The sequence below is a fragment of the Coregonus lavaretus genome (assembly GCF_964263955.1).
Source record: "Coregonus lavaretus genome assembly, chromosome: 13".
Classification (NCBI taxonomy): domain Eukaryota; kingdom Metazoa; phylum Chordata; class Actinopteri; order Salmoniformes; family Salmonidae; genus Coregonus; species Coregonus lavaretus.
In genome coordinates, this window is record NC_140000.1 from 3581150 (window position 1) to 3599038 (window position 17889).

General features: G+C 43.1%; 1 protein-coding gene across 2 annotated transcripts; it reads right to left on the minus strand.

Annotated features, from left to right (window-relative positions):
* Nucleotides 1-11868: 11868 nt before the first annotated feature.
* On the minus strand, nucleotides 11869-17736 carry LOC311140486 (metastasis-associated in colon cancer protein 1-like; the record flags this gene model as incomplete). Of its 2 annotated transcripts, XM_084175563.1 has the most annotated exons (5): nucleotides 11869-13061; nucleotides 13386-13574; nucleotides 13748-15801; nucleotides 16102-16227; nucleotides 17608-17736. In XM_084175563.1, the coding sequence occupies 4 exons, from the start codon at nucleotides 16217-16219 to the stop codon at nucleotides 12858-12860; spliced, it is 2565 nt and encodes an 854-aa protein (XP_084031689.1). In that variant the 3' UTR covers nucleotides 11869-12857. The 2 variants fall into 2 exon arrangements, with proteins under 2 accessions (XP_084031689.1, XP_084031688.1); XM_084175562.1 differs by lacking the exon at nucleotides 17608-17736 and having other exon boundaries at nucleotides 16102-16237.
* Nucleotides 17737-17889: the final 153 nt, after the last annotated feature.

Consider the following 17889-nt stretch of genomic DNA (forward strand, 5'->3'; position numbering starts at 1 on the left):
CACTCATTCCTCCACAACGTGTCAGTCAAGAGATGGTGGTGGTGGTCACCCCCTCGAACCACCCAAAAAGCAGCGAGTATTGTTTTTTGCGCTAAAGACATTAATCCATTAATCCAAATTACGCAGGTGGACTTTTGCTCAGAGGGAATGTTTTCTATCCAGTATCCACCAAGTGATCCAGACTCCACTGTAAGACTTTAAAAGGTATTCCTAAATCATATCTTGTCATGGACTACTTGGACTATTAGGAGGCGTTTTGGACAGCTCTGCAGACAGCTAGTATGCGTGTTTGATCTACTGTAAAAGTAGATCAAACACAACTGGCCAGTTGCCACCCTCTCAAAACTTTCCTTGCGCACAGCTGCAGGGGTCGCGACTCACGTGACTTCCTTGACCTCTTATAGTGCTCATGTGTGCAGTTTATATACATGAGGGTGGTTTAGGGTAAATAGCTAGTAAGATTATATAACTAACTAATCCCATTAATTGCCCCTAAGGGGATAAAAATAATAATATTTAATTAAACCCCCAATCAATGCTTAATGCATAGGCTAATGCACAATGCATAATATTTGATATGTTTGATATTTGCAGGAAAGTTGTTGTCAATTGCATAGCTTGCATGGTCCAATGTTACAGTATATAGCTGAATGAATCCAGAGGTTTTATTTTGCACACATTATTACATATTATAAACTGGGTGGTTCGAGCCCTGAATGCTGATTGGATGAAAGCTGTGGTATACCACCTGTATGACAAACATTTATTTGTACTGCTCTAATTACATTGGTAACCAGTTAATAATAGCAATAAGGCACCTTGGGGGTTTGAGGTATATTGTCAACATACCACAGCTAAGGGCTGTATGCAGGCACTCCGCGTTGCGTCGTACATAAGAACAGCCCTTAGCCATGGTATATTGGACATATACCACACCCCCTCTGACCTTATTGTATTTTTATTTTATTTTTATTTATTTTTAGTCATTTAGCAGACGCTCTTATCCAGAGCGACTTACAGGAGCAATTAGGGTTAAGTGCCTTGCTCAAGGGCACATCGACAGATTTTTCACCTAGTCGGCTCTGGGATTAGAAACAGCGACCTTTCGGTTACTGGCACAACGCTCTTACCCACTAAGCTACCTGCCGCCCCTATATTATATTTCAACTGTAGTATTTAAAAAATGTCATTATGGCATTATGAAATATATCTAGTAGGAATACTTCCTGTGTAGTATAAAACCCAGCAACATGTTGTAGGGCCTGTTTCCCGGACACAGATTAAGCCTGGAACTAGACAAAAAATCATTTTCAATGGGGTTGTCCATTGAACATGGTTTTTAATCCAAGACTAAGCATAATCTGTGTCCAGGAAACCGACCCTTAAACGTTGCATAATAATTCACAAACCCTGCCAACCTGATCCTTTACTCCAAGCCCTGGAGAACAACTCAGTCTGACATAGTAAGAGGCGTGCTATTTTTAGCACCTGCCACAATATTACATGAACACTTCCCTCTATAGAGGCAGGCATCGATGTTCACCTGCTAAACCCTACAACCCTAATCTCTGACTGAGATAACACTCCATGCTCGGTGTGTGCGTTCCACTTCTTTTGACCAGGGCCCATAGGGCACTATAAAGGGAAGAGGGTGCCATTTGGGACGTAGAGTGTCAGTGAATGGGAAGGCTACAGTATAAAAGGTTCCCTCAACAAAAGTAGTCATATCTCATTAATCACAAAATACACTGCCTCACTGAGTCTGAAAAGGCAGAGTGCTGGTCTATTCTTTGTGCAGATTGGTTTTGCCTGGGGGCATTTGGGGGTTTTGCTCCTCTGGTTTCGCTGCTATGGGTGAAGTCTCTCCGCTGATTCTCCCTTGGCTTGTTAACAAAAAAGCAGGCAGGCAACAGAAACATTCCAGACAGTGTTCGCATTCAGTTCACACAGACAGTCCATGTTTTTAGTGCTGACGGTCTCAGACAACCTGTTCCTGTGTGTTCTGTTCTTTGCTCTACTGTCGGTGCAAGGAAGAAACCAGGAGAAAGAAATTGTCAAGCACGCATTACTTTTTACACTTGACAAGCTGCAGTTTATGTTAATGCTGTTGATGTTTGGGTTTGTGGATGTTGTATGAGTGTTGTATGAGTGTTGTATGTGGAAGAGGATGCATCCTTTAGTCATGTTATCTTGTTCCTGTAAAAAAGAAAAGCTACAGGTGTACTATTAATACAGCGGGCCCCTCCTAAGTCCTAAACGGTACCCTATTCACTACATAGTGCACCACTTTTGACCAGAGCCCTACTACGGACCCTGGTCAAAAGTAGTGCACTATATAGGGAATATGGTGCCATTTGGGACGCACCTTGTGTGTTTGGAAATGGCCGTCTTCTTTAATAGGCCGGGCAGAGGAGACACTGTCTGATGTGGTGGATCATGTGACGTCAATAAGCATAATGATGGTGATCTACAGTCAACATCAAAACAGGGTCGTGGGGATTAGCTGTATGTCTTATTCAAATGGGCACTGACGATCTGGCTCAGATTTAGGGGTCGACTCGGTACATTACAATATTTTAATGAACTCTGTAATCGACTATTAACTTTAACCTACTCTCACTGCAACATGTGCAGGAAGTTGCGTTTACAGATTGAGCACGGTTAAAAAATAGAAAGTGACTGTACATGAGGCATGTTTCACACATTTCTTGAGCTTGAGACATCACATCATTTAAATGTAGAACAGGTAACCTGCCACCTCCGTTTATGAAACATGTCAGGTGCATTGTTGTTTCGTCTTCACAAAGGGAAGCTGCGTACCTCCATCAGGTACTTCTCTTCCTTCCTGTTTACTTTAACTAAAGAAACCACTGAAACTATATTTGATCATGCAAAATCAGACCTAAATAAATAGACAATACATCTCTGTCTCTTCCTATATGATACTAAGCGAGTGACAGCCAGGCATGTTGACATCTCACTCGTGACGATCTGTGCTGTCCCAGATAGTGCATTTTACAGCCATTACCTCCATCATCACACTGCTCCCAGTAATGTGGAGTGTCAGAGCCAGCGCCATCTTAGAGGACAGCTCACCAGGTACAGGCAACGCTACCTGCCTGCCTTCAACATGTCTAGTGAAGGAAAACCACAAAGTAACTATTGCTGTAAAACAATAACCTGCATGGTGTTATTCTAAAGGCCTAGACTGTTAGATGCAGGCCTGGGTCAGTCAGTTCTGTTTTCATTTCCTGAATAGCAAACAGAAGATTAAAGTGCATTTGGAAAGTATTCAGACCCCTTGACGTTTTCCACATGTTGTTACGTTACAGCCTTATTCTAAAATGGATTCAATAGTTTTTTCTTCTTCCTCATCAATCTACACACAATATCCCATAATGAAAAAGCAAAAACAAGTTTTTATAAATCTTTGCAAATATATTATAAATAAAAAACGAAAATATCACATTTACATAAGTATACAGACCCTTTACTCAGTACTACTATTACAGCCTCAAGTCTTCTTGGGTATGACACTACAAGCATGGCACACCTGTATTTGGGGTTTCTCCCATTCTTCTCTGCAGATCCTCTCTAGCTCTGTCAGGTTGGATGGGGAGCGTCGCTGCACAGCTATTTCAGGTCTCTCCAGAGATGTTCGATCGAGTTCAAGTCTGGGCTCTGGCTGGGCCACTCATGGACATTCAGAGACTTGTCCCGAAGCCACTCTTGCATTGTCTTGGCTGTGTGCTTAGGGTCTTGTCCTGTTGGAAGGTGAACCTTCGCCCCAGTCTGAGGTCCTGAGCGCACTGGAGCTGGTTTTAATCAAGGATCAAGAATGATGGAGGCCACTGTGTTCTTGGGGACCTTCAATGCTGCAGACATGTTTTGGTACCCTTCCCCAGATCTGTGCCTCGACACAATCCTGTCTTGGAGCTTTACGGACAATTCCTTCAACCTCATGGCTTGGTTTTTGCTCTGACATGCACTGTCAACTACTGTGGTACCTTATATAGACAGGTGTGTGCCTTTCCAAATCATGTCCAATCAATTGAATTTACCACAGGTGGACTCCAATCAAGTTGTAGAAACACCTAAAAACCGGTTTACGCTTTGTCATTATGGTGTATTGTGTGTAGATTGATGAGTGAAACAAATAATTTAGTCTATTTTAGAATAAGGCTGTAACGTAGCAAAATTTGGAAAAAGTCAAGGGGTCTGAATACTTTCCAAATGCACTGTAGACGCGGCTATCATTTCTGCACATTCAGATGGGACATCTGTTTCCTATGAAGCAGATCTCCCAGTCTATGGTGGTGACTGGTGATTGAAGGAAACTGATTGATAAGGAAACTGATTATTTAAATGGATTAATCCAGGTTTTTTTACACATTGAGCAACCGGTGTGGTGTCCGAACAACGATGCTGCGATGATGTGTTGATAAGGAATCCGCTGACACTGTACTTGATTATAAAGGTTTATTATATCAAAGATTTCAGCATCAATTTACAGACTCTGCAGAATCTGGAGAGCAACGAAACCAATCCCAAATATGATCGCTCTCCCTGTCCTTTTGTTAAAACATGATATATATATCCTATGCTTCATGTAACACAAGATGGCGTGATTTGAATAGACCAATCCCTGGCGTCCACATATCCGAATCTCCACTGTTTTAGGGGGCCCCTATATTAACACTTTCCAGATGTTTCAGCAAAGTAGAGTAAAGTTCATCTAACCAACAATATGAAAAGCTCAGATACTACAAATTTCCCCCCTTCGAGACTAATTAAGTCTCGAAAACAAAAAGAATAGGATTATGACAAATAACAATTTTTATTACATCAGGCTTCTTGTGTAACTTTAGCAACAAAACCAAGTTTATGGAGTGTGAACAAATTTTTATGGAGTGTAAGAGCGAAAAACCTGTCTGGCAGCTTTGTTTCCAAATATCCATCAATCAATCAAGACAGGAAAATTCTCTCACGGCCCCTCTGCTCCAGGCGATCACCTAAGTACTCCAGATCAATTTATAAATCTTTATCAATGCATTTTAAGCTATGATGCAATCGAATACACGTGAAAGCCTCAGAAAACAAAATACAATAAAAAAATGTCCACATTCAGGCTGGTCGACCCATCGGACCCTCCCGTGGATTCTCTCTGTCCCTGCCTAGACCCAATATCCCTAAGCGTCAAAGAAAAAAGAAAAACATCTGATGTCCCCACATGTACCCAACAACAGAAAACATAATTCTTCAAAAAATTAATACAGAAAGAATATGACACAAATTATGTATTACACATGCAAATATGTATATACAGTGGGGAGAACAAGTATTTGATACACTGACGATTTTGTAGGTTTTCCTACTTACAAAGCATGTCCAGAAAATCACATTGTATGATTTTTAAGTAATTAATTTGCATTTTATTGCATGACATAAGTATTTGATCACCTACCAACCAGTAAGAATTCCGTCTCTCAGAGACCTGTTAATTTTTCTTTAAGAAGCACTCCTGTTCTCCAATCATTACCTGTATTAACTGCACCTGTTTGAACTCGTTACCTGTATAAAAGACACCTGTCCACACACTCAATCAAACAGACTCCAACCTCTCCACAATGGCCAAGACCAGAGAGCTGTGTAAGGACATCAGGGATAAAATTGTAGACCTGCACAAGGCTGGGATGGGCTACAGGACAATAGGCAAGCAGCTTGGTGAGAAGGCAACAACTGTTGGCGCAATTATTAGAAAATTGAAGAAGTTCAAGATGACGGTCAATCACCCTCGGTCTGGGGTTCCATGCAAGATCTCACCTCGTGGGGCATCAATGATCATGAGGAAGGTGAGGGATCAGCCCAGAACTACACGGCAGGACCTGGTCAATGACCTGAAGAGAGCTGGGACCACAGTCTCAAAGAAAACCATTAGTAACACACTACGCCGTCATGGATTAAAATCCTGCAGCGCACGCAAGGTCCCCCTGCTCAAGCCAGCGCATGTCCAGGCCCGTCTGAAGTTTGCCAATGACCATCTGGATGATCCAGAGGAGGAATGGGAGAAGGTCATGTGGTCTGATGAGACAAAAATAGAGCTTTTTGGTCTAAACTCCACTCGCGGTGTTTGGAGGAAGAAGAAGGATGAGTACAACCCCAAGAAAACCATCCCAACCGTGACGCATGGAGGTGGAAACATCATTCTTTGGGGATGCTTCTCTGCAAAGGGGACAGGACGACTGCACCATATTGAGGGGAGGATGGATGGGGCCATGTATCGCGAGATCTTGGCTAACAACCTCCTTCCCTCAGTAAGAGCATTGAAGATGGGTCGTGGCTGGGTCTTCCCGCATGACAACGACCCGAAACACACAGCCAGGGCAACTAAGGAGTGGCTCCGTAAGAAGCATCTCAAGGTCCTGGAGTGGCCTAGCCAGTCTCCAGACCTGAACCCAATAGAAAATCTTTGGAGGGAGCTGAAAGTCCGTATTGCCCAGCGACAGCCCCGAAACCTGAAGGATCTGGAGAAGGTCTGTATGGAGGAGTGGGCCAAAATCCCTGCTGCAGTGTGTGCAAACCTGGTCAAGACCTACAGGAAACCTATGATGTCTGTAATTGCAAACAAAGGTTTCTGTACCAAATATTAAGTTATGCTTTTCTGATGTATCAAATACTTATATTTATGTCATGCAATAAAATGCAAATGAATTACTTAAAAATCATACAATGTGATTTTCTGGATTTTTGTTTTAGATTCCGTCTCTCACAGTTGAAGTGTACCTATGATCAAAATTACAGACCTCTACATGCTTTGTCAGTAGGAAAACCTGCAAAATCGGCAGTGTATCAAATACTTGTTCTCCCCACTGTATAAGTCTGCGTGTCACAGCAGCTCAGTGCAGGCAGGGGAGTGGCATATTTGTTCTGTGTAACTGTAAACTCCTAGAACTCCACACATGCGCAGTTCATTTATTAGTGTGACTTCAGAGTGAGATGAGCATTCCCGCAAGCAATTTTTCTCTAAGTCAAACAGCAGACAGACCAGCTGTCTCTCCGTTCTTTCCAACAAACCACATTTACCACACAGACAACAGTAACACTGAACAAAATGCACAAACCAACACAAAACATAGAACACAAATCCTACTTCGAAGTTTCTTAACTTTACTTTAGTCTATTTTCTCTCTCCTCTTTATTCACCCATTCTACTCCAATCTGCAGATCTATACCCATTTTCTTATCCATTACAAATCCTCTCTATACAATCATAACGTCCTCCCGGGGGCTCATAGATTTTAACAAATTTGAAAACGTTCTCTCAAATGGAGACTCATAAGGTTTTAACCGTAATTAACAGATTTCCTTACAAAAAACTAAAACCCCTGTTCTCAACCAAAACATATATATGTATATATATCTAACATAAAATCTTATCATAGCATGAGTCGAGCATATAAATCTCTGCACAATCCACACAGCTGAAACACAGCAGAGACATCTTTCTTTGCGCACACACACACTCTCTTTCTCTCACACACACATGAAAACTTCCCTAAAGCATGCTTCCGCCGGCTCCTTTTCCTTTATTTTCCTTCCTAAATTTGTGCTACCTTGAGTTGCAGATATTCAATGAGAGGCTACTTCGGATATATAGCTCGTCAACTATATAACGAAAGGTAACATACAATTGAATGTGTATTCTACAATCTCCCAGTTCCTTGGAACGGACCCGAAAATTCACCTAGTGACTTTCCAGGATTTGCGGCCCATCTAATGATCGCCTCATTTGAGGGCTTCCGTAGATCAGCGGCGTCATAATCATTATACCTTTTTCCTTAATTCCTTGTCCCTTATTTTATTCCTCTATTTTATTCCTTTTTCGCTTTAATTTTATTCAAGCCAAATTTCCCTGGGCCCAGTGTTATCAATTCCTTTTTTCCTTTGATCCTTTATTATATAGACACTCCCCCCTGTTTGCGTCGTTTCCAACGCAAACAAAATTTAGGAAATTTAGAACGGAATCTCATCACACAGCAATCACAGCATGGCACACACAGGTTCTTCACGGTGCATCCCCTCAACGCACACACAGCCACACGAACTGACCAGCGCCCAAAGTTGTGAGAAAGCTCACCTTATCTGCCGGCCTCTGGAGCGGGAGTCAGCTCACCTTATCTGCCGGCCTCTGGAGCGGGAGTCAGCTCACCTTATCTGCCGGCCTCTGGAGCGGGAGTCAGCTCACCGTATCTGCCGGCCTCTGGAGCGGGAGTCAGCTCACCTTATTTGCCGGCCTCTGGAGCGGGAGTCAGCTCACTGTATCTGCCGGCCTCTGGAGCGGGAGGCAGCTCACCTTATTTGCCGGCCTCTGGAGCGGGAGTCAGCTCACCGTATCTGCCGGCCTCTGGAGCGGGAGTCAGCTCACCTTATCTGCCGGCCTCTGGAGCGGGAGTCAGCTCACCGTATCTGCCGGCCTCTGGAGCGGGAGTCAGCTCACCTTATTTGCCGGCCTCTGGAGCGGGAGTCAGCTCACCGTATCTGCCGGCCTCTGGAGCGGGAGTCAGCTCACCTTATCTGCCGGCCTCTGGAGCGGGAGTCAGCTCACCGTATCTGCCGGCCTCTGGAGCGGGAGTCAGCTCACCTTATTTGCCGGCCTCTGGAGCGGGAGTCAGCTCACCGTATCTGCTGGCCTCTGGAGCGGGAGTCAGCTCACCTTATCTGCCGGCCTCTGGAGCGGGAGTCAGCTCACCGTATCTGCCGGCCTCTGGAGCGGGAGTCAGCTCACCTTATTTGCCGGCCTCTGGAGCGGGAGTCAGCTCACCGTATCTGCCGGCCTCTGGAGCGGGAGTCAGCTCACCTTATCTGCCGGACTCTGGAGCGGGAGTCAGCTCACCTTATCTGCCGGACTCTGGAGCGGGAGTCAGCTCACCTTATCTGCCGGACTCTGGAGCGGGAGTCAGCTCACCGTATCTGCCGGCCTCTGGAGCGGGAGTCAGCTCACCTTATCTGCCGGCCTCTGGAGCGGGAGTCAGCTCACCTTATCTGCCGGCTTCTGGAGCGGGAGTCATCTCACCGTATCTGCCGGCCTCTGGAGCGGGAGTCAGCTCCGAGCCCATGATGGAACGTTGAAACAGACGCAACACGTCCCAAAATCCTCGTCGCCAATTTCTGTGGTGTCCGAACAACGATGCTGCGATGATGTGTTGATAAGAAATCTGCTGACACTGTACTTGATTATAAAGGTTTATTATATCAAAGATTTCAGCATCAATTTACAGACTCTGCAGAATCTGGAGAGCAACGAAACCAATCCCAAATATGATCGCTCTCCCTGTCCTTTTGTTAAAACATGATATATATATCCTATGCTTCATGTAACATAAGATGGCGTGATTTGAATAGACCAATCCCTGGCCTCCACATATCCGAATCTCCACTGTTTTAGGGGGCCCCTATATTAACACTTTCCAGATGTTTCAGCAAAGTAGAGTAAAGTTCATCTAACCAACAATATGAAAACCTCAGATACTACACCTGTTTCTTTAGTGAAACAAGGAAGTGAATCAGAGGAATTGTCCCAGTAAGTGTGGACAGTCAATGACTAAATGGGCAGACATCCTGACCTGGGGTGGTAATCCAGTCAGACAGTACTCTCTCTAGCCTGTCACATCAGAGAACTGTCATGACTTGGGATGTTCAGGACGGTAGATTAGTATCTATGTTCAAACACACTTAAATACTGTGGTTCTAGCTCTGCCTATAATTAAAATATTTTAATTTTAATAGTGAGGAATAAACAGTAAATGTCCCATCTATGTTCCTCCTCTCTTCTCCTAGGAAACAGTCGGACATGAGCCAGATATCTGGACAGGATTTGGTGTCCTCCTTGTGTTACTGCCTGCTCACCCGTGCTTTAACCTCACCCGGAAAACAGGACCTCTTTGTCTTGGGTTATGTCACATTTAATGGCCCCCTAATAGGTCCCATGTAGCTCAGTTGGTAGAGCATGGCGTTTGCAACGCCAGGGTTGTGGGTATCGATTCCCACGGGGGGCCAGTATGAAAATGTATGCACTCACTAACTGTAAGTCGCTCTGGATAAGAGTGTCTGCTAAATGACTAAAATGTAAATGTAATTGATCTGAAGGCTGGGATTGGTTGAATTTTTTTATTTAACTTTTATTTAACTAGGCAAGTCAGTTAAGAACCAATTCTGATTTACAATGCTGGCCTGCCAAGAGGCAAAAGGCTTTCTGCAGGGACGGGGGCTGGAATTAAAAATAAAACTGTAGGACAAAACAGACATCACGACAAGAGAGACACCACACCACTACGTAAAGAGAGACCTAAGACAACAACACAACACTACATAAAGAGAGACCTAAGACAACAACACAACACTACATAAAGAGAGACCTAAGACAACACTACATAAAGAGAGACCTAAGACAACACTACATAAAGAGAGACCTAAGACAACACTATATAAAGAGAGACCTAAGACAACGCAACACTACGTAAAGAGAGACCTAAGACAACAACACAACACTACATAAATAGAGACCTAAGACGCCACAACACTACATAAAGAGAGACCTAAGACACCACAACACTACATAAAGAGAGACCTAAGACAACAACACAACACTACATAAAGAGAGACCTAAGACGCCACAACACTACATAAAGAGAGACCTAAGACGCCACAACACTACATAAAGAGCGACCTAAGACACCACAACACTACATAAAGAGAGACCTAAGATGCCACAACACTACATAAAGAGAGACCTAAGACAACGCAACACTACATAAAGAGAGACCTAAGACACCGCAACACTACATAAAGAGAGACCTAAGACAACAACACAACACTACATAAAGAGAGACCTAAGACAACAACACAACACTACATAAAGAGAGACCTAAGACAACAACACAACACTACATAAAGAGAGACCTAAGACAACAACACAACACTACATAAAGAGAGACCTAAGACAACAACACAACACTACATAAAGAGAGACCTACGACAACAACACAACACTACATAAAGAGAGACCTAAGACGCCACAACACTACATAAAGAGAGACCTAAGACACCACAACACTACATAGAGAGACCTAAGACACCACAACACTACGTAAAGAGAGACCTAGCATGGCAGCAACACATGACAACACATGAATTCTGTGTGTCTCACTCACTCACTGCTGACCAGTCCAGCGGAGAAAGAAAGAATACTGCCCATGCAAGCTGGAGGAGTGATATCCATCCCTCTTATTACGTGGATATGAAAACACATAGTAATCATTTATTGTTTCCTCAGTGCAGAATATGAGGAGTTGGTGTTGACTGTTACTGTACATTTACCTCCACGTAGGGCCGGTTTCCCAGACACTGATTAAGCCTATATAGTCCTGGAAGATAAAGTGAAAACAGGCCAAAATGTGATTCAGGCCTATGTAATGAAAGCGTTTTTGCCATGGTAAATCAGGCCATTTTATTAATCCACCTCTATGAACAGACTTCAGTATTAGGGTCAATGACGTCACTAACGGAGCCCAAGTATTCTCATTTATCTTTAACTGAATGGATGTGACATGTTAAAGACCAAAGTGAACCGCATGACACTACTTGTAGTATCTTGTCACATGATTCCACTACCCACAATGCAAGACACAGACCAGACCCTTCCTGCTCACTATCCCTGCTACTCTTACAAGAAAATGGGATTCACAACCTGGTGATAAACTACAACATGAATAATGGGTCTTCTTCTCAATTAACTACTTACAGTTTTAGTTGCTAATTAATTGAAAATAAATTTACATTTTACAAAATAGATACATTTTCACAGATAAGTAATATATAAGTAATATTTATTCATACTTCACACACACCAGGTCACCATTTCAGTTATAAATCTACATTGTGAAATATTATATTTCAGAAAAAGCACAACAAGGTTGTTTTACATTATATTACATATTTAAAATAGTTTTTAACATAATATGCTATTTTCAAGTAGACAACACTGAGTGCCCTTTAATAGGTTTCAATGGATGGGCTTAAGACACTGAGATAGAAAACAGCAATCTAAATACTTAGGATTGGATTTGGCAGATAAAACATTCCAACCTTAATCAAAATGTGCGTAAATACAGTGTCTAAAATCAACATTGTCTAATTACTAAATGTAAAATGTAATGAAAAAGCAGGGGGATTGCATGTAACATAAAATATATACAGTATAAAACTGTGTGAGAACATATTGTGTACAACTGGAAGAGCTAACTACTGTATGTTGCCTTACTATTAATGTAAGATCAATAACAAGCTCTATCACATAGTGTCGAACAGAAAAATCAAAAGTAACAGACGTCAATATAGTTTCTGCTGTTTTAAGAAAATATGTAAATGGAGGCAAATTAGATGATAATCTGTTAGAGAAATTATCATGTAAATGGTTAATATGGCAGAGAAATATGTTTGTTTGCATCCTGTGTAACAGAATCTGTCCATACACTGGTTCTAGATTTGTATGAACAAAATCTAGCAATATAGTTTAAGTATCTGGCCACAATGAAACATGCAATATTGCTATAATTATTGTTTACGACATTAACTGAACTATAAGAAGAAACTCTGAAAAAGTGGGCAAAGATACGGCACAATACAAGAACAAGGACAAACATTGACTCTGCATCGTAAACAAGGACCTCCATTTTCAAATATAGTGGGAACTGTACAGTAAGCTTCATCAAAGGGCCTCTGTGGCCTCAGTTCTTACCCATTGGAGCGCTCCAGCGCGTTCATTCTTCTCCTCAGTGGGGTTCTATGGTTCTATGGTTCTATGGTTTGGGGAAGGCCGAGACCCTGAGGATCTCCAGACAGTTGACTGCGATGAGCGCCCCGGTCAGCTGCCTCCACTGTCTGGTGATTGGGCTCTTCATCTTGTCCAGGGCCAGGTGGAGGTCCTGGATCATGTCCTGGTAGCCCTCCTCATACAGCTGGCTCCATGAGTACAGGAAGTCATAGGCAGGTTTCCACATGGACTACAATAGAGGAGAGAGGAGGAACCACGAGTTCAGTTCAGTTGATAGTTAATTGATAGTTTGAGCATCTATCATATCAGAGTTTATTCATCATATGCACAGGATACAGCAGGGTATAAACGGTACAATGAAATGCTTACTTGCGTGCTCTCAAAAGAGCAGTGGAAATAAATCTATTGCCCATCTATAATGGACGATATGAATAAAAGTATTGGTACAGCCTTACTAATCCTTGTCTGTTGATCCAATGAGATCATGAAGGTGTGATCTTCTAAAAACAACACATTTTCCTAAATACAACAAATACAAGTCAAATGAACAAACCGTGGCGCTAACTTCTCCACTCTTCCCCCGGTGTGGTGCCTCGTAATCAGCGATCTGAGCACTGGAGAGTTTCCCCAGCCTCTCAGCGAGCTCCCTCCACCTGATACCCAGCTCCACCGCCGTGGACAGGATGACCGTGTTCTGGATCAAATGAGCCACAAGAGCCTGAGAGTCCATCTTCAACAGGCCCTAGGATGTAAAAAGCACCATACAAAACACATACTTGAAATGCAACAAATGAAGCGCATTTAGAAAAGAGAAAAAGTCACTCAAAACAAAGGTCAAGTTGGTTTGAAGTTTCTTCTCTAAACCTGAGACCTATCAAACAAATGTTTTCATGCCCCGTCCTTTTCTACACTTACGATTATAAGCTTGTGCTGGAACTTCTTCTTGCTGTTCTCAGTGTGGCAGTCCTCCTTCAGTTTCTCCAGCACGCATGCAACCTTCTCGGCTTCTGTTTCAGCATGTCTCCGTGTGATTGTGTCCAGCGACAAGCTTGAGTAGCCAAGGGCATCAGCGAAGCCCCTCCAGCTGGGAATGTGTTTGGTCACCAGTGTCTGGATGTCTGAGTACATGTAGGTGAGCTTCTTGAACGGCAGTGCCATGTTGTCCAAGAGGGTCTCGGTGGTGAAGTCAGTGCCGTTGAAGTCGATCACTTGGTCTCGGGTGATGAGCTTGACGTTCTTGCAATGGACCAGGCCGGTCCTGCCTCGGAGGAAGCCAATGTACCACTCCTTGACTTTGGACTGGCCCACCGACCTCACGGTCTCTCTGGAGAGGAGAGCCACTGTGTCTCCCTTGAAGTACTCCAGGAGGTATTCCACTCGCGGTTGACGGAGCACTGACTTCAGTGCCACCCCGTAACACTGCACCTTCACAGGTCTGCTCCCAAATTTGGGGAACTCTGGGACGGATTCCTCCGGGATAGGTAGCGATTGACACATTTTGTTTTGCCTGGAACCTCGCTTTTCAGAGCGAATAGGTGCCGCTGCAGGGGAAGACACCTGGAACTCTGCTACAGTGACACTGTTTGAATCCCTCACCTGGAGGCGTAGCTTAAAGGAATCCATCTCCCCATTGCCCATGTTGGCCAGCTCAAGAGGCAGGTGAATGACTTTGCCCAGTTTGAGTAGCCCTTGTCTCACCTCTTTCCTTTTATCCTGGGCTTTGACCTTGAACTTTGATGCTATGACGGTAGTCGCGATGTGTAGGTCATTCAGTCTCTCTGGGCTAAACTGGTGCTTCTCCCAGAGCTGTAGAACCAGAGGGGGCAGGTTTCTGCTGCCTCTGTGGATATCTGAGAACGGAAGCCTCGGTGGAACATTATCGTGGCAAGAGACGACCACGACCACTTTGAAAGACGGATGGATATACTTTGGGCCATAAACGGCAACAGTGACTCGACGATCCAGGTAATCCCAAACAGATGTAGCAGGGGGTTGGATAACCGATGCCTCTGCGGCTACAATAACATAGAAATGAGACTTTAAGTCTTGAAGCTTCATCTGCATGATGTTCTTGTAAATGTAACAGTCCTTGACTTTCTGATAAGGTCCCTCTCTCTTACTGGACACTAGTCCAACAAAGGTGGTCATGACCTGACTTATCGGATCCTTCTTAACCTCCGCAACCATTTTCATTTCCAGAGAGATGGATTCCTTTCCGCTCGTGTTGCTGAGACTCACCTCCAGGAGCGGACTCACGGTTGTCATATAGTTGTTGTTCAGCCCGTGAGGGGGCTCCAGGATGGCTTTCAGCGCAACCTCCTGAACCTCCCCAGCAGGAACATGGCCCTCTGGGATATGGGCTGTAATATCAGAGTCTGGTAACTGTAGTGACCCTCCGCTGTGACCTATCTTGCAGACTATCTGAGAGTCGGTGGCTTGGGTCTGGGCCCATCCAGGACTCTGACTCATCAGTCCTAGGTCAAGGCATGACCTCGTTAGCTGCCTGTGACTCAACCAGGCCATTTTGTAAGCCTCCCGGTCATTTTTCAACCACTCAAAATCTGCATTCAGAAACAGGCTTGCTGGCGATTTGAGGCTATTGTCTCTTTTGGGTTCCTTTCTCTCCAGGTCGCCGAGAATATCCGAGGCACTCCTCCATCTCCCTGACTGTCTTATGCTCTTTCGCTTCGTATCCGCAAAATGGACGAAGTTTGTTTCGTCCGAAGATGTGCTACTGGCGTCAAAGTTCTCACTGTCAAACAGAGCCGAAGGTTCATCTTGCTGTATTGATAGATCAGCATTGTTTAACGTTTTGTCATTGTTTGTGTGTACAATGTCATCCAAAAATGGATTGGATCCAGATAGTTTGTTCCAGAATGGATTTGTGGTTTGACTTCCATGTTTGACCTCTGGCTGCAACACAGGCCACTCAGAATGTTTTGGCACTTGATTTATTATGTAACTACTCCCTGTGAAAATACAAAATATATGTGTGAAATCAATGCCTTATTTGCTAATATAAAACATACTGTACATATGAGAGCATGGTAAAATCACATAGAATGGGCTTCAATACTGGTTGTAGCTCTTTAAACAGGCAACCATTCAAAGGAGTTACAATACCCATAATGCAATCCTATATTTGAAATTGTTTCATAACTAGGGTTGCAAGAATCTAGTCACTTTCCTAAGACTACCAGATTTTTGCAACCCTATTCATGACATTTAGTTCAAAGACAACATATTTAATAAACGTTAGAGTAGGCTACCAATTAAATTGTTGATGTTCAGCGTTCCATTTTCGTCTAGATCAATCAACATCCCCTCAGATTTGCTCCTAATTAGACTTCCTTGGCGACGAAATGACTTTGCTCTGACAGCTGCCATCTTTACATCTGTAAACATTAAGATTCATAAGTTACATACACAATGACTACAGCTCAAATTGCAATCAGTTTGCATAATAACATATACAGTATATCCTGTATAATATTTTAGCGAATTCGGAGGGTAGCCCTGGCTCGTAACCGGGTCCAGCGACTGTCAAACCAAGACCTTCACCGTTATGCCAAGAGGTCCGAACCCCTTGACGAGGTCGCTAGGTGTTGAGTTAAGGTCGCTACGATATAGGCCTATGTCCTACAATGTTATATGTTTTCTACCCTGGCTGTTTATTCTATAAATATTGGCTACATACACAATAGTTAAAAAATACGGATAAAGTAGCCTACAATTGAAGCTAAAAAAAACTATGAAAACACAGAGAAACAACATATCTAGATAGGCCTACAGTTTCTTTCTTTTACCAAAAATTGTTTTGTGGTGCTGTAGTAGGGCTGGCTGATATCTCCAATTAATATTTTTAGGCCATATCGCCCAGCCATTTGCCATTGTTAGTCCATTTCCTCCACACTGGTTCACACCTGAGATTCTTTACCTGGGGCTACCTGTGGGTTTAGTTTGAGGTAACCTATTTTACAGAGCATAAAGCATGAACTCATTCAGACTGTCATTTGTTTGCGTAAAGGGAGACTTCTTAACATTCATGTATAGCCTATGTAGCTGTCGCAGTGAGTCAGTAGTTATTAATTTGGTTTGTACACGAGTGCACACAAACAGGTTGCTCTTGTCTGGGATTCAACAATCAGTTATTTCGCAAAGCCGCTTCTTGTGTGTGTGTAGGTGGGTGGGTGGGTACCAACCCTCCTGTCGAATTTGACTGTTGCGTCATCTTGAAATACAGAAGCCTAGTTCAGGCGCACCTGTTGGATAGCCTACCTTATCGTTGAGAAAATGTATAAAGCCAGAGCTAGGTGTGAACACACCATCATCATCGACAAAACCATCATAAAAATTAGGCTACATACAGTATGACTACTGTAATAGTTGTTTTTACACATATAGAAATGCTGTCCCACTGTCTATGCCAGATTAATTTTTTTTAAAATACAGTTTCCGCGGAGTCAACAGGTGCATTACAAACGCCCGCTTGTGCGCTTCAACTACGGTAAACCAGTGGCTATGTAGTTCTGTATGATTTTAAAAAGATATATATATATATATATATATATATATATATATATATAGCCTACATGTCAAACTTTCAAACACAAGATAGACCTACCTGTACTACGTTCATACAAATATTATGATTCCGTTCGGCTACCATATATTTAACTGATTTGCCAACTTGCCTACTATTCCCAACGTCGGTAACGTTAGAAGCAGCAGCAGACAAAAATATTGAAAAATAGATTGTAACAATATTTACTTACCATGTCTCGCCAAACGGTCTTTCAGAGATGTCGGGGAATCTCACTTTTCATCCATGGTAATAAGGTTTCCATCATAGCCTTATTTAAACACCAACTTTTTTTAGGAAGCGAGTCATATCGAATCATATCGAATCATATCATTACACCTTCACGCCACAACTCTCGCCTCTGTTTGCTTTGAAACTACAAGCATTCCGGGACTAGTAGTTCAAAACAATGAGGCTACTATTCAAATGAACTGGTTTAAGTTGATTATAAAACTACAATATCCGTAATGCAATC